Source organism: Micromonas pusilla, assembly GCF_000151265.4.
Source record: "Micromonas pusilla CCMP1545 genomic scaffold MICPUCscaffold_9, whole genome shotgun sequence".
NCBI lineage: Eukaryota > Viridiplantae > Chlorophyta > Mamiellophyceae > Mamiellales > Mamiellaceae > Micromonas > Micromonas pusilla.
In genome coordinates this window covers 573,893-601,002 of record NW_003315890.1, presented here as the reverse complement: position 1 = coordinate 601,002, position 27,110 = coordinate 573,893, and the positions used below count along the sequence as shown (strand labels likewise).

Here is a 27,110-nt window from a genome sequence, read left to right as displayed (position 1 = left end):
GGAAGTGCCACCTGGCAAGGGCAGTTTTTTACGACTAATTGCCCATAGGGGTTTTTCGGCGCCAAACACAAAATGCGAGTCGCAGAAGCGAACACGTCGACGTTTTTCCTCTCGACGTTTTTCGCCACGTCGCTGACCTGTGACGGTTCGACGCGGAACCGCCGGGGATGGGAAGCGACCGCGGGCGCGCGTTGGAGCGTCTGACTAGTACTCCATCGTGTATCGCTATCTATCATCGCGACCGCGCCGCCTCGCTCCGTCGTCGTCGTCGGCTGCGCGCGCGCGAACGAAATCTTCCTCCCTGGTCGATCGCCGTCATCGTCGTCCGCCGAGCTACTAGATGTACTTGAAGCTCACCGCGCCCCTCGCGCTCGGGACCTTACTCCTCCCCAACGCCACCTCGATCGGCACCTTCCCCGCGGCGTGCCCCGGGGACACGCACTCGATGTCCATCTTCCGACTCGGCCGCACGAGCGCGCCCTCGACGCCGTAAAACTGCGCGAGCGGATCCTCCCACGCGCTCGCGGGCCGCGACGGCACGATCGTCGTTCCGAATCGACACTCGAGCCACTCCGCGCGAATCGGCGCCGTGAGCGCCAACCGCGTCAACGTCCCGCCGTCCGTCCACCCGAGCGCGACGTCGGACTCGATCGGCTCCACGGGCGCGACGGACTGAAACCACAGCGAGTCGTCGCCGGCGCCGTCGTCGTCGCACTCGGACCCGGGCGGGCAGACGCCCACGGGCCGCACCGCCGTCGCCGACGACGACGCCGCCGCCGCGACGGCGACCGCGGAAGCGTCTTCCTCGCGCGACGCGCCCGCGCTCGCGGCCACTTTCTTCGCGCTCGCCGCCTTCGCGCCGCCGCCTTCGACCCCCGCGGCGACCTCGCACGTGATGAGCGTGGACGACACCGCGCGCGACGGCGACGCGCCGCCGCCGAAGACGCACGCGGTGGACGGCGCGCCGCCGCCGGGACGGAGGTGCTCGCCCGACACGTGCACGACCTCCGCGCCCCACGACAGGCGCGGGAACACGCTCAAAACGCGCGGGTCCGCGTGGACGTGGAACTGCGTCGCGGCGGCCGCGAACGCGCGAACCGCGCCGCCGAGGTCGATCGACACGCGCACCGCCTCGAACCCGCCGCTCGCGAACCGACGAGGGGTGACGCACCGCGCGGCGACGACGGCGGCGGCGGCGTCGCCGCGCCACGCGCCGAGCACGGCGCTCGAGCTCGCGTCCCCGAACACGAACCGCGGCGGAACGCGCGCCGCGGCGTCGGAGCCCGAGCCGGGGGGCGACCCTCGCGCGACGTGGAGGAGCTCGAACGCGACGCCGCCGCGCGCGCTCCCGCCGGGTGGGAAACTCGCGGCGCTCGCCGCGGAGGATTGATCGAGCGCGGACCGCGTCAACGCGTCGTCGACGTACACCTGGACGCCGTCGCCGCCCCACGCGGTCTCCGCGACCGCGGCGTCGGGGGCGACGCCGACGTTTATCCATCGTCCGCCCATCGTCGCGGGGGTCGCGCAGGAGACCTCGCGAGGGGAGAGGTGCCGCGCGGCGACCGGACCGATCGCGCCGAAGCGACACGCGAAGGAAAAAAACGCGCCGGCGCCGGCGGCGGCGTCCTCGCCGTCTCCGTCCGCGCCGGCGCCGGTGGCGGCGCCGCTTCCGCCGTCGGAGGGGTAGAACCCCGACCCGGTGAACGTCGCGGCGACGCCGCCGATCGCGGGGACTCGACCCGGTCGAACCGCGCGCACGGTCGGAGAGGTCAGCGTCAGCGGAAGCCGCGAGACGCCGAGCGTCAGCCACCCCGCGTCGCCGCCGCCGCCGCCGCCGCACCCCACGCGCACGGACGTCGCCTCGCCGGCCCGGCCGCCGATCGCGGATGCCCCGTCCGGCGACTCCGCGCACCGCGCCACCGCGGACGACACGGGAACGATCGTCGACGCGAGCGCGTCGCCGAAGACGCACCAGCATCGGCGCGCGTCAGCGTCGGACGGGAGCTCGCGGCCGAGGAGAGACGCTGGCGCGCGGCTCGCCGTCGCCGGCGGCGACGTCGATCGAAGCGACGCCCTCGCGGCGGCGTTCGCGTCGTTCGTCGCGCGCCGCGCCACCTCGATCGACCTCCCGCCGGGCCTCCCGCGCGGGTCCATGAGCTCCGCGCTGACGGTGAATCGCACCGCGAGCGGCCGACCGAGCGACGGCGGCGGCTCCGCGACGGACGACGCGACGGATATCGCAGACGTCCTCGCGCCCGCGTGCGCGGGCGTCGCGCACCGCGCCTCGCCCGCGCTGACCCACTGCATCGCGATCGCGTACACGGTCCCGACGCGACAGCCCAGGCCGCCGTCCGCGGTGAATCCTCGCCCGGTGAGCGTCAGCACGGCGCCGGACAACCAATCCGTCGCCGCCGGGAAAACGTCCGCGACGATCGCGGGCGGCGCGTGCGCGAACGACCCGACGGCGTCGCCGCCCGAGACCGCTTCCCCGACGACGACGTCGAACGGCGCCACGCCCTCGGTCGCTCTGTGTGGGGTCTCGCACGACGCGAGCGCGGACGAGTGAATTCGCGCGTCCGTCGTCGCGCCGCCGAAGACGCACCTCGCGCGCCGCGCGCCGTCGCCGCGGTCAGCGCCGAGCGCGAACCCCCGCGCGCCGCCGGGAACGCTGACGACGAAGACGACGCCGCCGCCCTCCGCGGACGCGCTCGACGGCTGCGCGCTCACCGCGGGCGCGTCCTCGACGTACTCGAACGTCACGCCGCCCGCGGCGTCCACGACGACGCCGGTCGCTTCCGCGGCGAACGCGATGGCGACGACGTCGAAGCCGTCCCCGGTCGGGTTGGGAGGGACGACGCAACGCGCGCCGAAAAAGCCGCCGTCGCCGCTCGTCGTCGTCGTCGTCGTCGTCGCGGCGACCGCCTTCGACGCCGCGCCGGAGACGGCCATCCGGCACGTCATCGCCTCGTCGCGCTCCGCGACGCCGACGCCCGCGGGGGAGGCGTACCGGTACCGCAACTCCACGCTCGCGCCGCGAGGGTCTCTTCGCGAGACGCCGGGAACCGCCGCGTCCGCGACGAGACGCGACCTGACCGTCACCGACGGCGCGGCGCCGCCGACGACGACGCCGACGCGGACGCCGACGCGCGGCGCCATCCCCGGCGCGACGCACGCGATCCGTTCCGAGTTCTCCCACGCCGCGGCGATCGGGCCGACGGACCCGAACCTGCATCCGAGCTTGGGGGCGTCCGGGAAGGACCTGCCGCGAAGCGCGACGTCGACGCCGCCGTCGCTCGGAATCGACGCCGGCGCCGCCGACGACGCCTCCCCGGGGGAGCGGTAGTGCTTGAACGCGACGCACGACGCGCCCGCGCCGACGTCCGCGTCCGTGCACGGCGTCGACGCGCCCGCGCGTCGCGTCGGAGTGAGATCCACGCGGCGACGGACCGGCGCGAGCTGCGCGGACGCCGCGGCGACGGACCGCGACGCCGGCGGCGGCGGGAGCTCGCACGTCGTCACCGCGGAGGACAACGCCCTCGCCGCCGTCGCCGCGCCGTCGCCGAACGCGCACCACGCTCCGTCCCCGCGCCGCATGTTCGCGCCGTGCAGGGTCAAGACCTCGTCCACGCCCGCGATCGCGTCTCGAGGCATCAGCGACGAGACGGACGGCGACGCGACGATCTCGATCTCGCCCGCCGCGGCGGCGTCCGCGCGCGACGGCCACCGATTCTTCGCCCTCGCCGCGTCCTTCGCGAGCGCGAACGTCGTCGTCAGCGCGAGGACGGTGAACCCCGCGGGCGCGGGCGGCAGCGCGCCGCACCACGTCCGCCCCGGCGTCGAGACCGCGTCGGGGGCGTCCGAGGCGGCGGTCGTGGCGTCGTCGTCGCCGCCGCCGCCGCCGCCGAAGAGGACGCACGCCGCCGCGAGCGCGCCGTCGTCCGCGTACGCGGCGACGCCCTCGCCGCTCGCGACGCCGCCCTCCGCGCTGACTCGCGAGGGGAGGACGTCGACGACGTTTCGTCGTCCGTCCGCGCTGGCGTCGTCGCCGCCGCCGGAGACGTACGTCAGCGAGATGTCGCTCGAGGCCACCGCGCCGGCGACGGCGACGCGCGTCGAGCCAGCCGCGCGCGCGGGGGCGACGCACCGCGTCCCGTCCACGCCCACGCGCGTCGCCGCGATCGGGCCGATCGTGCCGATGTGACACCAACCCTCGGTCGCGGTGACGAACCCGTGGCCGGAGAAGAGGATCGAGGTTCCGCCGCGCGTGAGCGTCGTCGACGGCGCGATCGCGGCGACGACGGCGGGGGTTTTCCGCGTCGCCGCGACGGGTCCGTCGAACGCGCCGGACGCGCCGAGGTTCCCGGCCGCGAGCCCCAACACCACGACTTCCGCGCCGACGCCGACGCCGACGCCGACGCCGCTCCACTCGCACCGCGCGGCGGCGGAGGACACGACGTTCGCGGGCGCGCGCGCGACGCCGTTCCACGCGCACGAGAGGCCGTGGAAAAAACCGCCGCCGACGACGTCCATCACCGCGGGCGACCCGACGACGAGCGACGGCTCCCCGGGGTGCGGACCGTACAGTCGTTGCACGACCGGGTGCTGCGCGAACTCCACGTGCGTCGGCGTGGTCGTCTCCGAGCCACCGAGGGCGACGATTCGCAGCGCGGCGAACCCGGGAGGACCGAGCGGGGCGCGGCACGCGACGCCGCCGGCGCCGCCGGTCGCGGCGTACGCCGGCGCCGCCGACGCGCCGCCGACGGATTGCGACGCGTCGAAAACGCACCACGTTCGAACGTTACCTTTCCCAGCGAGCCACTCGAGTGGAGACGTCGCGCCGGTCGCGTACGCCCGCAGCTCCGCGCCCGCGACGGACCCTCGGCCGTTGTTATCCTCGCCGCCGGTCGCCGCCGCGGTCGACGACGCGTCCTCCTCCGCGTCCGCGGCGGCGTCCGCCTCTTCCCCCGCGGCGCCCGCGGAGGACGCGCGCGCGGGGAAGACGCCGACGCCGCCCACGACGACGTCGCCGCCGTCTCTTATCACGTGCACGCCGTGCCCTTCTACCCCCACGACGCCGCCGGCGACGGGCCCGTACACGCGAAGCGCGCCGCGCGCCGAAAGCGCCGCCGCCGGAGAGACGCACGTCAACGCGTCCGCCGCCGACGTCGACGCCGCCACCGGGCCGACGCTGCCGAACCGGCACGCCGCCGCGCCCGGGGAGGACGCGAAGTGCTTCCCTCGCAACGTCACCGCGGTCCCGCCGCCGCTCGCGATCGCGCGCGGTTCCACGCCGGTCACGGTCATCGACGGAGGCCACGCGTCGAACGCCCGACCGCCGCGCGAAAACCCAATCGCGTGCGAGCCGAGCTCGTATCGAACCGACCGCGTCTCGCCGCCTGATCCGCCGCCGCCGGTGGACGCGCTCCTCGGGCGCTCGCACGACGCGAGCGCGGAGGAGACCACGCGCGCGGGGACGGCGACGCGGTCGTCCACGAGGCAGAGCACGCTGGACGGCGAGCGCGTGTCGCCGACGAGGTGGAGATCCGCGCCGGAGATCCAAATCGGCTCGCCGCCGACGCCGCCGCCCTCCGCGGGGGACAGCCGACGCACGACCGGGGCTCGCGCGTACGCGAACACCGCGTCCGTCGCCGCGTTCGGCGTCTGCGCGAGAGCGGACGACGCCCTCGGCGCGGCGACGAAGCCTGGGCCGCGCGGGGACGCGTAGCACGCGAACGTCCACGCCGCGAGCTGAACGATCGACGACGAAGACGACGTCGCGCCGTCGCCGCCGCCGCCGCCGCCGCCGTCGCATTGAAACGATCGCGACGCGACGCCGGCGCCGTTGACGCCTCCCCCGCCCATCCCGAGCTCGCCGAACACGTACACGATGGTGTCACCGTCCGTCGGCGCCGCGGACGGCACGAGCGCGAGCGCGTGCGGCGCGGACTGCGGGTTGAACGTGAACGCGTTCTCGCCGCTCGAGCTCGAGACGACCGCGCCGCCCGTCGCGTGGTCGCGCATGTCGTGATACGCCACCGGCACGCGCACCGCGCTCGGAGCCCTCCACGGGATGACGCACGACGCGTGCACCCTGGAAGTAGTCGCGGCCGCGACCCACGTCGTCCCGACGCGGCACCCGCCCGCGTTTCTCCTCGGCGGAGCCCTCGTCTCCGTCTCCGCGTCCGCGTCGTCTTCGCTCGCCGCCGCCGCCGCCGCCGCGCCCGTCGCCGCCGCGCGCGACGACCCGCCCACGTCGAACCCGGCGCCCCACATCGTGATCGTCGCCGCGCCGCCGCCGTCGCTCGCGTCGCCGACGGTCACGTCGCTGACGACCGGCACGCGCACGGCGGTGAGCGCGAGCCCGGGGACCTCGTCCTCCGGATCGTACGGCGTCGGCGACGCCGCGAGCGCGGGCGCTCCCCACCCGCGCGCGCGCCGCGCCGCGTCCTCCTCCGGCGTCTCCGACGCGAGCGTCAGCGACCCGTCGCCGACCTCTCGCTTCGGGACCTCGCACCGTATCAGCGCGGACGACACCACGTGCGTCGCCGCGCGCCCCGCGAGCCGGACGCCGCCCGCGACGTCGGCGCCGAACGCGCACGCGCCCGCGGTTTGGAGATGCGCGCCGACGACGGTCAAGACCGCGCCGCCGTTCGCGTCGCTCTCGGACGGCCGCGCCGCGCGCGTGATCCACGTCGGCGTATATTCGAACCCCTGTGCGCCGCGCGGGGAGACGACCGCGCGGCCGCGCGCGGCGTCGGCGTCGGCGGAGGAGTACAGCTGTGCGTCGAGGGAGGATATCGTGAGCCCGACCGCGGTGAATCCGCCTCCCGGTCGTCCGTACGGCGGCGTGACGCACAGCATCCTGTCGCCGATTGGGGAGACCGCGTGCGCGCGGACCGTGTGCGGGCCAAACTGGCACGCCATGTTCGTCGTGAACCCGGCGCCTGCGAGGGAGACGATGGAGGGGCGCGCGCGCGTCAGATGGTGGGTGGGGCGGACGGAGAGAATTCAACAAGAGACGAATGAAATGATGACGCGCGAGGCGAGGAACGATTCGCGACGACGGACGGGGTGCGTTCTCACCGTATATCGTCACCTCGGAGCCCCCGAACGCGGGCCCGCGCGCGGGGAGAAGGTCGTGCACGTACACCTTCCCGCCGACGTGCGTCCCGCCGTAGCGCGCGGCGACGAGCGCGGCGTCCGAGGACGCGCCCTCGTCGACGCCGCCCGCGGCTTCATTCGCGAAGCACAGCAGCAGCAGCAGCGGCGGCGCGAGGAGCCATCGCGTCCCCGCGCGCGCCATCGCGGCGCGGCCGTCGACAACCGCCGTCGTCGACTCCTCCGCGTCGTGTGAGCGTCCGCGGGTCCTTCTCACCGCGGCGAGCTCACCAGTGCCTCGCCAGCCCGAGATATCGCCGCTCAGGAACGTTCAGTTCGAAAACACGCGGCTTCCGGCCGAGGTCGGTCGACCACAGCACTTCCTCCGCGCGCCCCCCTCCGCCGCACGCTCAGATCCGAGCCATGCGGACGCGTTCGAGCATCGGCTTCAACGCCATCCCCGAGAACGTCGCGGCCGTCGTGTTCTCGCACCTCGGGGACGACCCGCGAGACCGCGTCGCGCTCGCTCAGGTGAGCAAGGTGTGGAGGGACGCGGAAAAGTCTGACGCGTCGTTGCCTGGGGGCTCTCTAAGTGCGTTGTCCGCGCTCAGTTATGAGCTTTACATCGATGGGAAGTATGAGCATTCGATCTACTGGTTGCGTAAAGCTGCCGATCGTGGAGACGTCGACGCCATGTTCGAGATGGCAGAGCGCTACCTGTACTTCGACGGGTTCGGCGAGACGCTTGACCACAAGAAGGCTTCAGAGTGGTACGAAAGAGCGTCCGGGTGTGGGCACGCTCACGCGACCTACGAACTCGCGTGGTGCTACTTATACAAGGAGGGCGACGGCGTGGAGAAAAATGAAGCAAAGGCAGTCGAATTGTACTTCAAGGCGGCGGAGCTGGGATCAGGAATTGCCGCGTGGGATCTCGGGCTCTTCTACGAACAGGGCTTGTGCGGCGTTGCGGTGAACAAAAAGGAGGCGCTGAAGTGGTGGCGCGTCGCGGTGGAGCGCAGCGATACCCGCGATACCCACGATACCCGCAATATCCACGCGCACGCGAAAGCGCATGTGACCAAACTCGAGCGCGAGCTGTCGATGACGCATGCGGACTAACGCGAGAACTACACGGACCACCTAGACTAACGAAACGATCACCTCCACGCCCCCGGATTAGACGTCCCTTTTCTGTACTTTTGCTTCGCCGTCATCGTCTTCTGCGACGCGTACAACGACGTCCTCTCTTTCGCGGTCATCTTCGCGCGCTTCGCCGCCTCCTCCTCCGCCGCCGCGGCTCTCTCCGCGGCCGCGGCCGCCGCCGCGGCCTCAGCCTCCGCCTTGGACATCATGCTGTACACCCTCCCTTCGCCCCCGCCCGCGCCGCGGACGCCCCCGAGCGCGTTCACGATGGCGCCGTCCGCGTCGCGCTTGGCGCCTCTGCCGTTGAAACTCATGTTTTGCATCCTCCACAGCTCCAAGTCCCCCTCTCTCGGCGCGCCGCACTTCTTCATGTGGCACTGCTTCTGCTGATGCGCGCGGTTGACGTTCCCGCACATCCCGCACTTCCACTCCCCGGACGGGAGGTCCTCGTGTCTTTTCGGCGCGTTATGATCCCGCGGCGCCGGTCCGACGGCGGCCGCCGGCGTCGACGCGTCCTCCTCGGGCTCCGCGTCCTCCTCGGGCTCCGCGACGCGCGGTTTCGGACGCTCGTACGTGTACGGGCACGGCGTGCACGCGTCGCCGCCGTCGCGCGCGCCCGTCCGCGCGGCATCGAGCGCGAGCTGCGCGGTCGGCGTCACCGCGACCGCGACCAAGCTCTTCGCGCCGGCGGCGTTTCCTACTTTCCCCAACCCGTAAAACCGCGTCGCGTGGAGCGCGTTTCGATACGGCGGCGGCGCGAAATACGCGCCCTCCGTCCCCGCGACGTGATACCTCGCCGCCACCTCCGTCGCGAGCCGCGTCACCGCGGGCGATAAGTTATCCTCCGTCGCGCTCGCGAGCGGGTGCGACATCGTGTCCGGAAGCAACGCGTCGAACTTCTCGCCCCACTCGGCGGTGAGCAAGACGTCGACGCCGGCGAGCGAAAACTCTTCGTTCTCTTCCCCGTCCTCGCCCCCGCGCGCGGCGCGCACGATCTCGTCGACGTCGCTGGAGATGTAGTGCGGCGCGAGCGTCTTCGCGTTGCGTCGCCCCGCGAACGCGGCGTCCAGGGCGTACTTGTCCGGCTTGTACGCGCCGGAGAGGTACGCGACGCTGAGGCCGCACGGCAATCGCTTCGCGCCGGCTCGGCCCAGGAACGTGAGGTTCTTGCACACCTCGCCGCCGTCCTGGATGTCGTCCACGAGCGACGTGCTGCCTTTGCCGGGGTCCTCGTCGCCGGTGATGAAGTACGTCGGGACGGATATGCGCTTCTCCGAGGTGAGGTACGGCATGAGCGCGTCGCTGCATCCGTCGGGGGCGAAGAATCTCCCGACGCAGAGCATCGCGGCGAACGGCCCCGCCTTGGCGTTTACCGCGTTCACCTGCGTGAAGATCTCGTCGAACCTGCCCTCGACGTCGCCCACGAAGAGCACCTTGAGCTTATCTTGCGCCATGATCGCGCGCTGCGCCTGGGACGTGTGACGGCGTCGATCGTGGTTTTCTCGTCTGATGTGACTTTCATCGACGACGACGACGCGACGCGACGCGAGGAACTGGAGCCGTCGCGGTGGGATCTGAGGCTCACTTCGCGACGCGCCTCGAACGGTTCGAACCGGCGCGATCGGGTTCGAGACGCGCGTCCCGACACCGCGAGCGAGCTCGGAAGCGGCGTTTCCGCTCGCGAGGATCCGCGACGTCGCGCCGCCGGCGTCGTCCGTCGTTCGGTGTTACCTCCGCGTGTCGTTCGTTCGTTGAGAAAATAAATTTAGGGATCGATCGATCGACGCGCGGCCGCGAGATCCGCGCGCGATGCCGATGACGCTGGAGCAATGGTACCGCCAGATGCCGATCGTGACGCGGTCGTACCTCACGCTGTCGTTCCTCACCACCGCGGGATGCGCGTTGGAGCTCATCTCCCCGTTCAGCGTGTACTACAACAGCCATCTGATCTTCCGAAAGTACCAGCTCTGGAGGCTCTTCACCAACTTCTTCTTCTTCGGGTCGCTCGGGATGGACTTCGTGTTTCACATGTTCTTCCTCTCGCGGTACTGCCGCTTACTCGAGGAAGGGACGTTCCGAGGTAGAAGCGCGGACTTCTTCACCATGCTCGTGTTCGGCGGGTGTCTGCTCTCCTTCGCGGCGCCGTTCGTGAACATCCAATTCCTCGGCTCGAGCCTCACGTTCATGATGGTCTACGTCTGGGGCCGAAGGAACTCGTACGTGAACATGTCCTTCCTCGGGCTCTTCTCGTTCACCGCGCCGTATCTCCCGTGGGTGTTGCTCATCTTCAGCGTCATGCTCGGGAGCTCGCCGGTGGTCGACCTCCTCGGCATGGGCGCCGGCCACGCGTATTACTTCCTCGAAGACGTCTACCCGACGATGACGAACCGGCGGATCTTACGCACGCCGCGCGCGTTGAAGTGGGCGTTCGGGCAGGTGGACGGGCCGAACGGGGAGGTGTGGGGGCGAGGGGGATTCGTCGCGGAGCCGAGGGCGGGGGTGTTCATGGGGGGAGGGGGCGCGCGACGCGTCGGCGGCGGCGGAGGCGGAGGCGGCGCGGGCGGCGGCGGCGGCGGCGGCGGCGGGAACGACGACATCGCGCGCGCGTTGGGCGGCGGCGGCGGAGGCGCCGAGGGGGGAGCGAACCCGCCGCCGGGGGATAGGCCGCACGCGCACGCAGATTAGCGAGCGTAGCGCGCATCGTTCAATCACGAGACCACGCGTACGCGAGTCGTCGACGCGCGCCGCGCTGAAAAAAACCGTGCCCGTCCAGTCGCCGTGCGCTGTCTCGACAAATCGCCGTTGAGCTGCGCTCCAAATCGGGCGCACGTCACTCAGCCTCGCGCTCGTCCCCGACGACGCGCGCGCATCACCATGGGCGGCCTCGACGAAGAAACCGGGCTCATCTCCGGGCTTAGAGAGGACCAGCTCATCACGAACGAGGAGATGGACACCATCGTGAGAGAGGTGCGCGCGCGTCCGAGCTCGCGCGTCCACTGATTGATTTTCGACCGCGCTCGCTCCCCCTTCGCGCGCTTCCGAACGACCGATCGACGCTGACCTCCCCCCCAACCTCGTCGCTGATCGCCCGCAGTGCATCGAGAGCGCGGTCGGCACGAACAGCTTCCTTCACTCGAAGGTGAACCAGTGGACGTCGAACGTCGTGGTGCGTCCGCGGACCCGTCGCGTTTCAATTGCGACCGAGCGCGCCTCGCCGCGTCGTCGCGCGCGAATCGTTCGTTCGACCGAACTCACCGTCCCCTCTTCCTTCCCGTCTCGTCTCGCAGGAGGGGTGCCTTAAGAAACTCGCGGGCTTGCAGAAACCTTTCAAGTACATCGGTGCGCGAACGAACGAACCGAGCCTCGCGCGCTCGCGCCGCCGTCCGCTCGTCCGCCCCGTTCCCTCCGCTGACGCCCGCCCTCCTCCGTCCTCGTCCTCGTCTTCTCTCCAGTGACGTGCAACTTTGTGCAAAAGACCGGGGGTGGGATGCACACCGCCAGCACCGCGCTGTGGGACGCGGCGGTGGACGGTAAGCACACGGTGCTGTGGGAGAGCCAGACGATCCAGTGCATCGCGACCGTGTACTGGCTCGCCATCTAGAGTAGAACGAAAAAGAGCGGGTGTAATAAATCGGAACGAAAAGTGATTTGATCGATCGATCGATTTGTTTCGAAGCGCGAGCGCCGGGGGTCGTCGTCGAGTTAACGCGTTCGTTAAAAGCGTCCCGACCGGATTCTCTAAAGCGTCCATCCCCCATCGATCGATTCGATTCGCTCACGGCGCCAAGATCTGCGAATACAGCGCCGCCTGCACCCCCTCCATCGTCCCTCGGTCGCTCGCGGCGACGGTCACGCGAAACACCGCGCGGTTGTTCGCATCCGACTCCACCCTCGCGAGCGCGAAACACTCCGCGCCGTTCGAATACGTCACCGTCGACGCCGCGACGACATTGTTCACGTTCGGGTCCAATCCGGGCAGGACGTGCGCGTTCACGCTCGTCAGCGCGCGCTCGATCGCGGGAAGCCCTCCCGAGGAAATCTCGGCGGAGACGGTGACGACGTCGACGGATTGCGCGGCGGCGGTCGTCTCGTGCCACTTGGCGAAAAACGCCCCCGCGTCCGGCGCCGCCCACGGCGTCAAGAACTTGTGCGCGCCGTACGGCGTCGTGAGGTTCTGGTGCACGGACCCGATGCCGGCGACGTCGTATCTGAGCGTCACCACCGGGGACCCGGCGTACCCGCTCGCGGCGGCGAGCTCGAGTAAAACCTGGACCTGCTTCTTCGACCCGAGAGACGGCGGCGCGGGCGCGAGGCGCGCGTTCAGACCAGGCGTCGACGACAGCGTCAGCTCGAGCTGGTTCAAGTCGGCATCGTGCTTATTCCCGAGGTAGAACATCACCCTGCCTTGGTTCCCTTGCCACTGCGACTTGACGCCGATCTGAATGTACGGGTCTTCGTACAGGAGCCCGTTGTCGGCGGCGCGCAATTTCTTGAGGCACTCCGCGACGTTTACGGTGGGCGCCACCGCGGGCGTCGCGGACACCGACGGCGGCGGCGCCGCGGCCGCGTACGGATCGACGACCGCGGCGGCAGCGGCCACGTGTTGGGGTTCCGGCGCGGGCGGCGGCGCGCGGTGCGCCGGCGCCGCCGCGAGCGGGTCCATGATCGCCGCGACGTCGTCCGTCGGCGCGGGCGCGGGCGGCGGCGCGCCGCCGCCGCCGCCGAGGAGATCGTCCAACCCGCCGTAAGTCGACGCCGCGGGCGCCGCCGCCGGTCGCTCGGGCGCGCCGCCCATCATCGCCTCGAGCGGATCTATCAGCGCGCCCGCGGCCGGCGTTATCGCCGCCGGCGCGGCCGCGGGCGCGCCGCCCATCAGGGCCTCGAGAGGATCCATAGTCGCCCCCGCCCCCGCCGCCGCGGGCGTTATCGCCGCCGCGCCCATCATCGCCTCCAGCGGGTCTATCATCGCCCCCGCGGTCGCCGTCGCCGGTTCCGCCGCGCCGCCGCCGCGCTCCCCGCCGAGCGCGTCGGGCACGGACGACCCGCCGAGCAAATCCGCGAGCCCCATCGTCGGCACGTCGTTCGCATCCGCCGTCGCGCCGCCGCCGCCGCCGCCGCCGCCGCCGCCCCGCCCCGCGCGCCATCGGTTCGCGGCGATCACCGCGGTCGCGGTCGCGGCGACTCTGTCCCTCTTCACCACCGCCGCGTCCGCGGTCTCGCCGACGGCTTCCTCCAAGTTCTTCTCCAGCTTACTCTCCCGGTTCGGAAACTCCGGCATCTGGTCCATGACGCTCCGCAACGTCGCGTGGTAATCCTTGGTGTTTGTCATCACGTAATACTCAACCGCGCGCTGCTGCAGCTCCACCGCCGCCGTGCTCGCGTCCGCTTTGAACAGCTCCCCGACCATCTTCCTTAGCGCTTCGTCCGAGCCCGCGTGCATGCACATCTTCGCGAGCGCGCTCAGGATGATCTCCCGCGCGTGCGTCCCCACCCGCTCGTGCATCGCCATCAAAATCGACGCGTACGACGACGGACGCTCCGTCGCCGCGAGAGCGTGTCCAAACTCGCCCAAGAGGTACGCCGCGAGCTTCACGAACATGTCGTGCGACGCGCCGTCTCTCAGCCTCGCGAGCGACTCGCGCGCTGCGGGCTCGTGCAGCTCCGGCGCGTTCGTCACGATCTGCACGACCCTGTGCCAGTGCGCGTCCGACACGTAGTCGCCGGCTTTTTCGATGAGCGCGAGGGAGACGTCCAGGAACCACCGCTTGTTTTGAACCGAACCGCCGCTGTATCGCTCCGCGAGGATCGCCGTCTTCAGCGCGAGCTCCTCGCGTATGTTGAAGTCCGCGGTGATCATGTACGTGAGTAAGTGCCCCACGATCTGCTTCGCGTTGTTCCCGTCGCACATCGCGTAGAGCAAGTCCAACGCGCGCCTGCGAATGGAGATGTCCCCGTGATGCAGCCGCGTCACCACGAGCGACTCGTACTGCTTGATCGCCTCTAACGTGTCCGGGGCGACCATCTTCGTGAGGTACTGCAGGCCGAGGTACACGATGTTTGGCTCCTCCATCTCCACGAACGACCCTAACGTCTCTATGGACTCCGTGAGCAACGTGCGGTCTTCCAAGTCGAGCATGTTGGCGAGGTTTACGGCTTCGAAGAGCACGGAGTGCAACGCGTTGTTTTTGTTCACGTTCCGAACCATGTTCGTCCCGGTCAAAATCTGGTGAATCACGTCCGTCTCCGCCTGCCGATACTCCGGGTCCTCCGGGGTGGGGTAGTACTGCAGGACGCGCATGCACTTGACTTGCAGCCACGGCGACGGGAGCGCGTAGTACAGGTAGTCCAGCGGGACGTCTTTGTTCCTCGCGAGTCGGTTCATGACGTCGCACACTTTCGGGATGCACGCCTCGTACCCGCGGTAGTCGTGGCTCACGATCCCGGTCAGGAGCGATATCACCCCGGTGAGTATCCCCAAGTCCCTCTCGTCGAGCAGGTTCAGCATCTTCTGCGCGAACGTCTCCGGAAGTAAGATCTCGCGGTTCCTTCTGAACAGCCTGAGCAACGCGAGCGCGGCTTTCTTCCGAACGATCGGTCGGACCGCGCTGTTCGTCAACACGACCTGGACGTCCGCGGCGAGCGAGTCCGCGAACTCTCTGCCGCCGACGTTCGCGACGAACGACAGCGCCAGGCACTGATGCGACTCGTGCCGTCCGATGATGTCTTCTCTCACGGAGTTGATCACGAGTCGTAAAAACTCGTGCGTCTCGTTCAGGAGCACTGACGTCGCGGTGTAGCCAACCTGCTTCTCCGCGAACTTCGTCGCGCTTATGAGGCCGATGACTTGCATGTGCCCGAAGTCGACCTCGTACCCGAGCATGAAGATGTACAGGAGCTTCCACACGTACCTGGGACGACGGGGGAGGGGGGGTCAGTCGCGCGATCGATCGACGACGCGGGCGGGCGTCGTTTGATTTTTCTTTTTTCCTCGGTCGGGCCGCGCGAGAGAAGAACGGGTCGCGCGACGCGCGAGATCGCGACGTCGCCGCGGTGGGTTTCCCCGAGAAACGCGCGCGATGGCCGCGCGGACGCGTACTTCTTCTTCTCGTACGACGACAGCCCTTTGTTCTTGAACTTGCTCCGGATGTTCGCGAGCTCCTTCTCCACGCGCTCGAGCTCCGCCTCTTTCGATTTAGAATTTCGGACGTCCTGGATGAAGATGTTCAACCCTCGAAGCCCCGCGACGCCGCCGGTGCTGAGGCCGGTGTGCAGGCTGATCTTGCTCATGGCGCCGCGCGGTGCGTTCGCGCGTGCGTCCGCGCTCGCCCCGAGGCCACGCGCGCGATCCCGAGACGCGCTCCTCGAAGTGACGAGGCGCGGGACGCTCGACGGTCGCTTGAAACAGCAGACAGTGTCTCACGGCGAACACGACTCGTCCGCGTCCAGTCGCAGTCCAGTCGCAGTCGTCGCTTCGACGCGACGATGTTGACGACGACGTCGGGGAGAGGCGGGAGCTCGACGGGCGTCACTCTCCCCCGCGCGAACGTCGCCAGACGCGGACGCGACGGACGTCCCGCCGCGGAGGCGACGCGACCGTCGACCGCGCTCGAGCGACGACGGACGCGTAGGACGACGGCGTCTAGCTAGGACGCCGACGCGGAGGAGGAGGAGGAGGAGGAGGACGCGAAGATGCCTTCCCTCCGGTTCTTCGACGGGAACCACAAGCCGACGTCGAGGGTCGCGCTCGGCGGGGCGTCGAAGAGCGCGGATAAACCCGACCGCGCCGCGCTCGTGGAGCAGGCGAGGGCGGACCGCGAGCGGCGAGGAAGGCTTCGCGCGGAGACGCGGTCCGCGACGACGGTCCAGGCGCGTCCTCGCGCTCAGATCCGCGCGTCGACGAACGTCCTTCGAATCGGCACCCGCACGTCTCCGAACGCGATCGTTCTATACACTGGTCCCCATACGACCGCGTTGGCGTGGTGAACGCCGATCCTTAAGGACTTTGCCCGGCGCATCTCTCCGCCCACCGCATCTCGATCGTCTTTCGTTCGCGCTCACTCGCTCGCTCGCGTCCCCGTCACCCTCCCCCCCTATTCACGACGCAGGCGGCGTGGCGCGCGAGCCGCGATCTGAAAGCCGCGCGGCGCGCGGTTCGAGACGAGTGGACGGCGACGTACGGCGACGCGCGCTCGACGCCGCCGTCGGCGCGCGCGGACGCCGCGGACGCGGACGCGGACGTCGCCGACTTCTTCGCGAAGCTGCTCTTCTTCGTCGACCCGCGCGTCGCCGCGGACGCGTCGCTGTTCGCGGACGCGTGCGACGGCCACCACGCGAGCCGGCATCGCGTCCTGTTCGAGGGCGCGCATCGACTAGACGCGACGTCGGCGGCGAGGGTGAAGCTGCGCGCGCGGAGGCTCGCGACGGCGGCGTTGGAGTGCCTGACCGAGCACGACAAGGGGTTCGCGCGGGAGCGCGGGTTCGTCGAACCGCTGACGGGCGTCGTTCAGCTCGCGACGCGCGGGTCGTCCGCGGGGGCCGACGGAGGTGTTGACGGGAAGGTCGCGACGGAGGTGTTGACGACGCTCGCGGGGAGAGACGACTTGTTCGCTCGCCTGAGGAGGATGATTCTCGCTCGGATGCGACTCGGGGGCGAACGATATCGCGCGTACGATGCCCTCGAGACGCTCGTCCGCGACGTGAGCGAGCGCGCGCTGGAGACGTGCGCGGACGCCGTCGCGACGCCCGAGAAACGATTCGCGCCGCAGATTCTGACGATCCCGTCGCTGTGGCGACGCGCCGGCGGCGCGGCGTCCGCGTTGAGCGTCGAGAGCGCCGGCGGAGAGAGGTGGCCGCATAAAGTGTGGGCGCGAGCCGTGGAGAGCCTTCGTCGGTGCCCCCCCGCGTCGCTTCCGGCGGGGGACGACACCGGCAGCGCGTTCCCCGCGATCGGGTGGTTGCTCGGGAACATCGCGGAGGCCGCGGCGAAGGCGCCGCGTCGCCGCGGCGGCGGCGACGGGAGCGCGCGCGAAAAGTGGTTCGCGGCGAACGGATTCGCGGCGTTCGCGTCCGACGCGTTGCGGCAGTTTCCTCCCGGCGCGCTGATTTGGTCCGCGCCCGCGGTCGCCGGCGACGCCATGGACGTGGACGGCGAGTCCGCCGCGATGGACGTGGGATACGACGACATAGAGAGCGACGACGAGGTCGACAGCGACGACGACGACGACGAAGGCTTAAGACGCGCGGCGGCGAGAAGACGCGCCGCCGCGGCGAGCGGCGGCGCCGCGCGAGTCAGCACCCCGCCGCAGCTCGTGGAGCAGCTGAAGTGCTTAAGAAACGGCGCGCTGTTGAAGTGGCTCGTGATCGACGCGCTGCCGGGGGAAGACGACGGGTGGAGCGCCGACGCCGCGGACGAGGCGATGGAAGACGCGCCGACCGCGCCGCCGCCGCCGCCAGCGTTTGGATTCGGCGCCGCGGCGGCGCCCGCGTTCGGCGCCGCCGCGCGACCGCCGCCGCCGCGCCCGACGATCGCGTCATCCGCGTCATCCGCGTCTTCAGCCGCGCAGATCGGCGTGCGCTCCGTCGCCGCGCTCGTCGCGTCCGTCTCCGCGCGATCGCGCGCGTCCGAACGCGGCGCGCTGATGTCCGCGCTCGCCTTCGGCACGCCGCTCGTTCGACGCGCGTGGCGCACGCTGCGCGCGTTTCAAACGAACCGCGCGTGGCCGCGCGTCACGGACGACAGCGCGACGCAGTCCGTCTCGACGCCGTGGCTCGAGAGCCTGGGCGCGTTCGCCGCCGCGTACGGGACGTTCCTGCTCACCGGCGACGACGAAGAGTTCGCCGCCGCGGGCGACGCGGGGGAGCCGCTCCCGGCGGAGGAGACGCCGACGCTCGTCGCGTGCCTTCGCGACGCGCTGTGGCGGATTCTGTGGGTGGACGTCGACCCCGACGGCGGCGACGCCGCCGCGGTTGGCGGCAGTATGCAAGGCGGCGACGACGCGGGAAGAGCGCTCGCGGTCGGCGGCGAGGGAGACGGCGCGAGAGGGTCGGCGGCGCGCGCGCTCGCGCGCGCGCTCGCGCAGGTGCACGACCGCAACGGGCGGCTTCGTCTGATCCCGCCCGAGTCGTTCCACGCCCCGGAGCTCTTCCGCCAGGACGACGCCGGCGGCGGCGATCGGAGCTCGTCCGTGGACGCGTTCTTGGACGAGGCGACGAATCCGGTGAACGGCGCCGGGGATAAAAAACGCACCGCGGCGGGCGGTTTTCGACGGAACCGCGCCGCGGAACTCCTTCGTCGCGCGCCGATCCTGGTGCCGTTCGGCGCGCGCGTGCGGTGGTTCAAAAACTCCATCTTTCGCGATCGAAACGATCACGCGGGCCGCGGCGGGCCGATGGAAGCGTTCGGGTTCACCCCGGAGCATCACATCCAAGTCACGCGCGGCCGGGTCTTCGCGGACGCGCTCGACGCGCTCGGACCGGCGGCGTTGAAACACGAGAACCGACGGTGGCGCGACGATCACGTCGGCGAGCGCCCCCCCGGGTCGTTGAAAGGCGTCGTTCGCGTCAACTTCGTGAACGAGCACGGCGTCGAGGAAGCCGGCGTCGACGGCGGCGGTCTGTTCAAAGATTTTCTGAGCGCGTTGATCGAAGAGGCGTTCGACCCGAAGGTTGGATTATTCGTCGAGACCCCGGACCGGACGTTGTACCCGAACCCGGCGTCGTGGAAACACGCGGGGGCGGACCACCTTCGGAAGCTCGAGTTCTTGGGCGCGATGCTCGGGAAGGCGGTGTACGAGGGTATCCTCGTGGACCTCCCTCTCGCGGGTTTTTTCCTCGCGAAACTTCGCGACGGCCGACCGCCGGAGCTGAACGACCTCGCGACGCTAGACCCGGAGCTGTACCACCACCTGTTGTCGCTGAAACGTCTCCCCGCGCGCGACGTCGAGGATCTGTTTCTGCACTTCACCGCGTCCGACCCGGACGGCGTCGGCGGCGACGTCGACTTGATCCCCGGCGGGTCCGAGATTCGCGTCGACGGAGAGAACCGCGGGCGGTACGTCCACCTCCTCGCGCATCACCTCATGCACGCGAGGATTCGGAGGCAATCGAAAGCGTTCGTGGACGGGTTCCGCGGCTTGATCGAACCCTCGTGGCTGCGCGTGTTCGCGCCCGCGGAGCTGCGATTACTCATCAGCGGCGCGGGCGGGAAGATCGACATCGACGACCTCGCGCGGTCGGCGACGTACAGCGGCGGGTACACCGCGGACCACCCGACGGTGACGGCGCTGTGGGACGCGTTGAGAGAGTGTCGCGAGGAGGATCAACGCGCGTTTTTGAAATTCGTCACCGCGTGTCCGAACACGCCGTTGCTCGGGTTCTCGCAGCTCATGCCGCCGTTCTGCGTGCATCGGTCCGGGATGTCGAGCGGGAGCCGCGCGAGCGAGGACACCGCGGATTTGGCGCGGCTGCCGACCGCGGCGACGTGCATGAACTTGCTCAAGCTGCCGCCGTATAAGACGAAAGACGCGGTGAAGGAGAAGCTTCTGTACGCCGTCACGAGCGGAAGCGGGTTCGATCTGTCGTGACGACGACGAATGTTTCGTGTTGACCGTCTAGCAGCTAGTTGTAATCGACGCGTCGCGCTACGTCCTCCTATCGTTATCGCCGCGTCCCCCGTTCCTACCCCCCTCGTGCGCGTTTTTTTCCCTACCCGCACCCTTAACCTTATGACCGCCGGAGGAGGCGCGCGCGTTTCCTCCTTTTTTCCCTCCCCTCGCCGTCTCCTTCTCCAGGGGCGCGATGAATCGCTCTCGGACCTCCGGGGCGATCTTCGCCGCCCTCTCGAGAACCTCGAACGCGCCCTTCAGATCGCCGCTCCTCTTCCTGACCGCCGCGAGCGATATCATCGAGCTCACGTCCTTATCGTTGAGCGCGATCGCGGCGTCCAGCGCGGTCGCCGCCGCGGCGAGGTCCCCGACGTTGGCGCGCGCCACCCCGGCGCCGGCGAAAGCCATCGCTCGGCGCTCCGCGTTGACTTCCATCTTCGCGGACAACTCGTACGCGTTCGCGGCGTCTTTCCACAGCTTCAAGACCATGCGCGTCTGCGCCAGCGCGTACAGAACCGTCGGGTGCGCGCTCGCGCTCACGGTGAGCGGCGGCGCCTTGCCTCTGGACGTCTTCGTCTCGCCGGCGGCGGCGTCGAGGGTGTCGCCGTCGCCCGCGGCGTCCGCTCGCGGCGGCTCCTCCTCCGCCTCCGGCGCCGGCATCCGCGCCGCCGCGCGCTCTAACATCCGCAGCGCGTCCTCAATCTTCTTGTCCGCCCTCGCCTGCGCGGCGTCTCGAAGCCACCGAACTTCGTCGGCGTCGAGCGCGCGGGATAAATTCAACCCCGCGGCGGCTTGCTCCTTCGCGGTATACCTCGCCGCCGCGGCGAAATCCGGATCGATCCCCAGCGCCCGCCTCCCCTCCGGCGTCCTCATGAACGCCCCCTGCGCGAGCGCGCTCAGCGACGCCGGGAGCCAGTACATATGAATCGCGTGCGGGAGCTGCATCCCGATCATCAGCGTCGGCACCGTGAGCCACTCCACGAAGAGCTTCAGCGTCGCCGCCGCCGGCGCCGCCGCCGCGGCGGGGCCGAGCGACCGGTGGACGTTCGCGAACAAAGCTGCCGCCGTCGCGCACGGCAACGCCGCGCCCATCAGCCCCATCGGCGCGGTCGCGGTGGAGAGGTCCACCGCCGCGAGCGTGAGGTCCGTGAACCACGCGGCGCCGCCGAGTTCGAGCCCGATGTCGGGCTGCTGCGCGAGTCGTCTCACGCCGAGCACGGCGACGAAAAAGACGGGGAGCTGGACGAGCGGCCCCGCGATCAGCCATCCGACGGCGACGCCGTTCGTGCGCCTTCGGAGCTCGCTCGCGGCGTTATATATGTCGCGCATCGACCTCGGCGGCTTCCCGTCGGGCCCCTTCGCGCGCGCGACCGCCGCGGTCACGAGCGCGCCCGCCTTGGCTTGGCGCACCGCCGCGGGGAGGAGCGCGAGGCGCACCGCGACCGCGCTCGCGCCGATGGTGATCCACCACGGCAGCCCGGAGAGATCGTGCGCGTGCGCGAGCGCGCTCGCGGCGTGCCCGACGACGTCCGGGATGGCGTCGAACGAAAACGCGCTGGTGGACGCGGTCGTCGAGAGCTCCCCGGTCGCGGTCTCGCCGACGCGCGCGGCGTCGGCGGCGGTCTCCGCGACCGCCGCGGACGACGCGTCATCGGCGCTCGCACCGCCGAGGCCGAACCATCCGAGTTGAGAGGCGCCGCTGGAGGCGAACCCGCGCGTCCGCGTCGACGTCGAACCGCACAGGCCGCTCGAGGCGCCCGCCCGGAGGGCCGCCCGGCGCAGCATCGCGTCGTCGCGGTGCCGACGGTAGTGCGGCGTCGGAACCGTCGGCGTTCGTTTTGAAGGAGACAGGATGAGACTTCCTGTCGACGAGCTCGAAAAAACGCCCACTCAGCCATCATTCCTCGGCACGCGTGATGGCATGCTCGCGCCGTTGAACGCGCGATATCCAACTATCGCGCGCGTGCCCGCGCCACCTGTCGACGACCGCGAGGACTTCGAAGCGACCGAGTCCATCGCGCTCGCGCGCGCGGAGAAGGCCGAGGAGGACAAGGTGCGCGCGGGGGGCTCTTCCGGACGCCGCGACAAATCTTCCCGTCGCGTCGTCTCCGCGTCGTCGTCGACGTCTCCGTGAAGGTGCACACAATCGACCGGTCGACCTGACGTCTTCCCTCCCCTCGCAGCGAGCGAAGATACGCGAGAGCCGCGCGAAGATACCGCTGATAGGTTAGCGCACGCATCGCGGGATCGACGTCCGCGAGGAGAGCCCCGGGGAGGAGGACGAAGACGAGGACGACGTCGGCGAGTCCGAGGACGCGAGCTACGAGGACGAAGAAGACGACTCGGACGTCGCGACCGAACGTTAGAGCGAGTCGGAAGAGCGAGCGCGCGCGCGGCATGGGCGGCGCGCGCGTGGAGGTCGCGTCGCGGAAGAAGAATGAGAGGAAGCGCCGCGCCGAGGACGCGCAGAATCGGTGCGCGGACGTCGTCACAGGTGCGCGGCGTCGTCGTCGTCGTCGTCGGATCTTCTCGTACTCGCCGGGGGTGCCCACATTCCACATTCCGACGGACCCGGCCGCCGCCCCCTCTCCAGGCTCGCCGCCGAGACGCCGCGGCCGCCGCGTCGGCCGCGCGCCCGCGCCGGACCCGGACCCGGACCCGGACCCGGACCCGCGGCTTCGCGCGGAGCAGACCGGCGGCGGCGCGTCGGACAGCCAAGCGACGTTCGCGTTCGACCTCCCGTCGTCCCTTCGCGGCGGCGCCGGCGGAGGCTTCGACCTCCGCGGCGGGTCCTCGCCCGAGACGCAGCCGACGCAAATGGGCGCCAGCTTGCGCGCGCCCGACGTGCCGCGCGGCGGCTCGACGCGAGATGGAGGAGGGGGAGGAGGAGAGGGCGGAGGCGTCGGCACGGAAGGGGACGAGTGGGACGGCGTCCGCGTCGGGGGCGAAGACGGCGAAGAAGGCGAGACGCAACTGTGCGAAAAGAATGAAGCGTCGCTCGTCCGCGCGTTGGGGAGGAGGGCGCCGACGAGCTCGCAGGTCACGGCCGCCGCGGAGGGCGCCGTGGGGTCGACGGGCGCGGGCGCGGGGGTGGATCCGTACCGACGCGCCGCGGGCATCGTCGCGGCGTCGCGAAGGAAGAAGGCGAAGTCGAGCGACGAGAAGCGCGCGCCGCCGCCGCCGCCGCCGCCGCCGCCCTCGTCTTCGTCCGGCGACGGTTTCCTCCGCGGCGTCGTCGCGTGGTTCGACGCGTCCGTGTCCAAGAAGCGAAGGGAGATCCTCGCGAAGCGCGTGCGAGAAGCCGGCGCGCGCGTCGAAGAGAAGAGCCGCTCGGCCGCGGCGGTGACGCACGAGATCACGTCGGACGCGCGCGACGACGGCGGCGGAGGGGGCGGCGGCGGCGGCGGCGGCGGCGGCGCGGGCGTCTTCGTCGTGCATCCAGACTGGGCATCCAAGAGTCTGAAAGCTCGCGAGGCGCTCCCGCCCGAAGACTTCCCCCCGACCGGCGGCGGCGCGAGAGCGAGCCAGGCGAGTCCGTCGCCGCTGTCGCCGCGCGTGCGCGACGACGAGGGAGGCGGCGGCGGCGGCGGCATCGCGCCCGCGGACGGCGGCGGGACTGGGGAGCTCGTCGCCGCCGCGACGACGCCGCCGCCCGAGGAGGAGGAGGAGCGGCCGTACCTCGGGCGGATGCGCGCGAAACTCGCGTGCCAGCAGCGCTCGCGGGACCCGCCGAAGGGGGTCAACCTGAACGCGCACATCACGGACAAGCTCGAGGATCTCGCGGAGATTTACGACAAAGTCCTCGGCGATCCGTACAAGGCGAAGAACCACAACCTCGCGGCGAACGCGATCAAGGACCTGCCGTTTAAAGCGACGCGGATCGAACAGCTCGTGGACCCTCCGGTGATTCCCGCGATGGCGAGCAAACGGTCGACCGTGCGCGGGAAGATAAACGAGATCCTCACGACGGGTCGCTTACAGAAGCTCGAGGAGCTGAAGCGGAACGACCGCGTCGTCGCGGTGCGGGAGCTGACGAGGGTGTGGGGCGTCGGCGAAGCCAAGGCGCGGCACCTCTTCAACGTCGGGATTAAAACCGTGAACCAACTCCGCGCGCGCGTGCACGACGACGTCACCCCGAGCGGCGGCGAGGGCGAGGGCCCGGGGACGAGCGGCGCGCTGCTCACGTCGCAGCAAATGATCGGGTTGAAATACTTCGACGAGTTCGATCAGCGGATGCCGAGAGAGGAAGCGTCCGCGATCGCGGGGTACGTCGAACGTGCGGCGCGGCGCGCGTGTCCGGGATGCGTCGCCGTCGCCGCGGGATCGTACCGCCGCGGGAAACCCACCTGCGGCGATCTCGACGTCTTGATCTCGCCGACCCGGGAGTGGATGACCGCGGAGAGCTGCGGGAGTTTAGGCGACGGAAGAGGCGGCGTCTCGACGTTCAAGGACATCCTCCCGACGGTGCTCGCGGAGCTGCGGGGGAAGGGCGTCTTGACGGACGACCTCAGCGTCGGGAAGGACTCGTACATGGGCGTCGCGTTGTTACCTTCTGAGGACGCCGCCTCGTTACAGCTCGCGCGCGCTGATGCCGACGCCGACGGCGGCGGCGGCATGGGCGTAGTCCCCGTCGAACCCGCGCGGACGCACCGGCGGATCGACGTCAAGGTGTACGCCCCCGAGGAGCTTCCGTTCGCGTTGCTGTACTTCACCGGCAGCGGGTACTTCAACCGGAGCATGAGATACTGGGCGAAGCGGAGGTTCGGGCTGTCCTTGAACGATAAGGGTATTTTTCGCGAGACGTCGAACGCGGCGTCGAAGGTGACGGACGCGGAGATCGACGACGAGGCGGACGTGTTCGAGTATCTGCGGCTGAAATACGTCGCGCCCGAGGATCGAAGCGTGTGACGCGACGTGAGGGCCGTTCTATACAAGCGAATGTCGGGGTGGAGTTCAAAGGCGTCAGTTGGCGCTGAAAGGCATCGAGGGCGGGGATTGAAAGCGTGGGGTGGGCGGAGAGATGCGCCGGCAAAAGTCCTTAAGGATCGGCGTTCACCACGCCGACGGGGTCGTATGGGAACCAGTGTATAGAACGCACCTCTGCGGCTGACGTACGTCGCGCCCGAGGATCGAAGCGTGTGACGCGACGGACGATGGCGCGCGGCGCGGCGCGAAGGACGCGACGGAATAGAGAAGAGGAGGAATAGAGAAGAACGACGACGTGACGCGCGACGCGTTCGAGGCGGTGGGACGCCGAGGCGGGAAGCGCGAGACGAAGACGAGACGAGACGAGACGACGACGCGACGCGATCGCGAACAGAACGCGATGGAAATTTCCACTCGCCGAAACCATTCAACTCAAAAAGATCGAAAAGTAGGCACACTCGACGTCGCGCGCTCGCCGCGCGCGCTAGACCCGCCCGCGCCGGTCGACGAGGACGCGGTGGACGACGACGCGATGGCCGCGCGCGTCGCGAGTCTCCGCTCCCCGCGAGCGACGACGCCGTCCACGCCCGCGCAGCCGAAGCCTTCCCCGTCGAGGAGCGCCAAGAGCCACGCGAGCTCGGGATGGCCGAGCGCGCGGTCCGGGACCTCGTCCCCGCGGACGCTGGGCGACGACGACACGTACGAGACGACGCGAATACTCGCGTGCCGGGGCGACCACTACGCGGTCTTGGACGTGACCGCGCGCGAGGGTCGGGAGATGGACGCGGACGCTCTGAGGACGTCGTTCAACACGCTGCAGGCGATGTTAGACTACGAAGTCGCGGGCGAAGACCGGGACGAGGCGAGGAGAGTGCTCAGGGAGTCGCACGACGTGCTCGCGAATTCTTGGAGCCGGGCGATGCACGAGGGGTGGGCGGGGATGTTTGAGGGATGCTGCGCGCGTAAATCGCGGCGGCGACAGGCGGCGACGACGACGTAGCGGCGGCGGTGTAGTCATCATACTCGTAGCTCTTAGGTGGCGATGCGATGGCGTCGCAAAAGAAAAGCGCGCCAAAAACAACAAAAAAGGATTTCCAAATTTCGGCGCCCCACTTCGCCGCGCGCACCCGCCCGCATCATGATCCTCGCGGTCGACGCCGCGGTCGCGAACTCCGCGACATCGCTCGCGGAGGTCACGCACCTCGCGTGGCGCGCCGCGTGCGCGGCGATCAAAGTCAAAGCGAACGAGGTCGTCGTCTACGGCGGTGCGTTCCCGATTCGTGATTGACCGCGATTACTGCGCTACACTGGCGATCGTCTTCTCGTCGCGTCCTCCACCTCTTCCCCTCCTCGTCCCGTCCTCACGTCCTTCGCCTCTTCCCCCGCGCCTTCCTTCCTCGTCGCAAACAGGCGTCAAGGAATCCGTCGCGAAGAACGACGGGCACTACTCCGGCCCGCCCTCGCACGCGGCGAACCGCCCCGCGGTGATGATCGCGCGCGTCCTCGAGTACGTGGACACGCCGCCGTACCTTCGCAACGCGCTCCTCGCGCGCCATCCGGACCTCGCGCTTGTCGGCTCGCTCCCGCGCGGCGGCGTCCTCAAGGGCGCGAGGCACCACCTGCGAATTCACGACGTGAGCGAGTACAGAGAGGGCATCGTCGTCGCCGCCGCGAACGGCGCGTCCAAATCGACGCGCGCGAACGTCGGGCTCCTGTCCGACCTCGAGCTCGATAAGCACGTCAAGGTTGGCGTGCGCGTCACCGTGCGACTGGACAATCGCTGCCGTGCCTCCGACGGGTCGACGACGCCGCTGACGGGGCGCGTCGTGTCCCCGGAAGAGGCGGCGCTGTCGAACGGCGGGAGCTGGGCGTTCAACGTGCGCGTGTCGAGGGACGACCCGAGGAAAGAGCCGGAGGCGATGGATGGGTTGCTGGGACTGGAGAAGCTGACGTTTTTCGACCCGGACGCGCCGGCGGAGGACGACGACGACGACGACGACGACGACGACGGCGCCGGCGCGTTCGCGCCGACGCAGAAGAAAGACCCGCGGTGGAACATTCAAAACGTGGAGGCGGAGCCGTGGAGGGTCTCGACGCAGACCAGCACGTACAGGGACTCGTTCGTGCCGCTCGACGTCGCGGAGCCGTCGTTGCGCAGCTTCGACGACGCGGCGGGGGAGGTCGTCAGACGCCCGTACGACGCGAGCGGCAGCCACGACGGGTAGCCCTAAGGTAGTAGGCGACGACGCGGCGTGCGAGTAGTCGTGTAGCTCTAGTAGGTAGCTGTATTATTCTTAACGAACAACGCGCGACGCGTTGTCGACCTTCCTTCTCGTCTAT

The 27,110-nt window shown here is 70.0% G+C and overlaps 11 protein-coding genes across 11 annotated transcripts; 7 read left to right on the top strand and 4 right to left on the bottom strand.

Annotated features, from left to right (window-relative positions):
* Positions 1–85: 85 nt before the first annotated feature.
* MICPUCDRAFT_60763 (uncharacterized protein) lies at positions 86–7,303 on the bottom strand (the record flags this gene model as incomplete). The annotated part of the gene is made up of 2 exons (XM_003060923.1): positions 86–6,944; positions 7,000–7,303. The coding sequence occupies 2 exons, from the start codon at positions 7,301–7,303 to the stop codon at positions 337–339; spliced, it is 6,912 nt and encodes a 2,303-aa protein (XP_003060969.1). The 3' UTR covers positions 86–336.
* A 218-nt stretch (positions 7,304–7,521) lies between these two features.
* MICPUCDRAFT_60762 (uncharacterized protein) lies at positions 7,522–8,217 on the top strand (the record flags this gene model as incomplete). Its single annotated transcript, XM_003061189.1, has 1 exon — positions 7,522–8,217. One exon carries the CDS (start codon positions 7,522–7,524, stop codon positions 8,215–8,217), a length of 696 nt encoding a protein of 231 aa, XP_003061235.1.
* A 57-nt stretch (positions 8,218–8,274) lies between these two features.
* Positions 8,275–9,709, bottom strand: MICPUCDRAFT_60761 (uncharacterized protein; the record flags this gene model as incomplete). Its single annotated transcript, XM_003060922.1, has 2 exons — positions 8,332–9,709; positions 8,275–8,284 (listed from the first exon to the last, which is right to left on the bottom strand). Exons 1-2 carry the CDS (start codon positions 9,693–9,695, stop codon positions 8,275–8,277), a joined length of 1,374 nt encoding a protein of 457 aa, XP_003060968.1. The 5' UTR covers positions 9,696–9,709.
* Positions 9,710–10,050: 341 nt separating this feature from the next.
* Positions 10,051–10,671, top strand: MICPUCDRAFT_6736 (uncharacterized protein; the record flags this gene model as incomplete). Its single annotated transcript, XM_003061188.1, has 1 exon — positions 10,051–10,671. A coding segment is annotated over one exon (621 nt), but the record flags the coding sequence as incomplete, so codon positions are not given.
* A 444-nt stretch (positions 10,672–11,115) lies between these two features.
* ODA-DLC (flagellar outer arm dynein light chain) lies at positions 11,116–11,842 on the top strand (the record flags this gene model as incomplete). Its single annotated transcript, XM_003061187.1, has 4 exons — positions 11,116–11,208; positions 11,336–11,407; positions 11,529–11,580; positions 11,694–11,842. 4 exons carry the CDS (start codon positions 11,116–11,118, stop codon positions 11,840–11,842), a joined length of 366 nt encoding a protein of 121 aa, XP_003061233.1.
* A 92-nt stretch (positions 11,843–11,934) lies between these two features.
* On the bottom strand, positions 11,935–15,528 carry MICPUCDRAFT_60758 (uncharacterized protein; the record flags this gene model as incomplete). The annotated part of the gene is made up of 2 exons (XM_003060921.1): positions 11,935–15,149; positions 15,338–15,528. The coding sequence occupies 2 exons, from the start codon at positions 15,526–15,528 to the stop codon at positions 12,017–12,019; spliced, it is 3,324 nt and encodes a 1,107-aa protein (XP_003060967.1). The 3' UTR covers positions 11,935–12,016.
* Positions 15,529–18,629: 3,101 nt separating this feature from the next.
* On the top strand, positions 18,630–19,823 carry MICPUCDRAFT_19835 (uncharacterized protein; the record flags this gene model as incomplete). Its single annotated transcript, XM_003061186.1, has 1 exon — positions 18,630–19,823. The coding sequence occupies one exon, from the start codon at positions 18,630–18,632 to the stop codon at positions 19,821–19,823; it is 1,194 nt and encodes a 397-aa protein (XP_003061232.1).
* A 57-nt stretch (positions 19,824–19,880) lies between these two features.
* On the bottom strand, positions 19,881–21,629 carry MICPUCDRAFT_60756 (cytochrome oxidase biogenesis family; the record flags this gene model as incomplete). The annotated part of the gene is made up of 1 exon (XM_003060920.1): positions 19,881–21,629. The coding sequence occupies one exon, from the start codon at positions 21,627–21,629 to the stop codon at positions 19,881–19,883; it is 1,749 nt and encodes a 582-aa protein (XP_003060966.1).
* Positions 21,630–23,249: 1,620 nt separating this feature from the next.
* On the top strand, positions 23,250–24,752 carry MICPUCDRAFT_45770 (uncharacterized protein; the record flags this gene model as incomplete). Its single annotated transcript, XM_003061185.1, has 3 exons — positions 23,250–23,960; positions 24,036–24,380; positions 24,420–24,752. Exons 1-3 carry the CDS (start codon positions 23,532–23,534, stop codon positions 24,750–24,752), a joined length of 1,107 nt encoding a protein of 368 aa, XP_003061231.1. The 5' UTR covers positions 23,250–23,531.
* Positions 24,753–25,302: 550 nt separating this feature from the next.
* On the top strand, positions 25,303–25,770 carry MICPUCDRAFT_60754 (uncharacterized protein; the record flags this gene model as incomplete). Its single annotated transcript, XM_003061184.1, has 1 exon — positions 25,303–25,770. The coding sequence occupies one exon, from the start codon at positions 25,303–25,305 to the stop codon at positions 25,768–25,770; it is 468 nt and encodes a 155-aa protein (XP_003061230.1).
* A 138-nt stretch (positions 25,771–25,908) lies between these two features.
* MICPUCDRAFT_60753 (uncharacterized protein) lies at positions 25,909–26,995 on the top strand (the record flags this gene model as incomplete). Its single annotated transcript, XM_003061183.1, has 2 exons — positions 25,909–26,035; positions 26,181–26,995. 2 exons carry the CDS (start codon positions 25,909–25,911, stop codon positions 26,993–26,995), a joined length of 942 nt encoding a protein of 313 aa, XP_003061229.1.
* Positions 26,996–27,110: the final 115 nt, after the last annotated feature.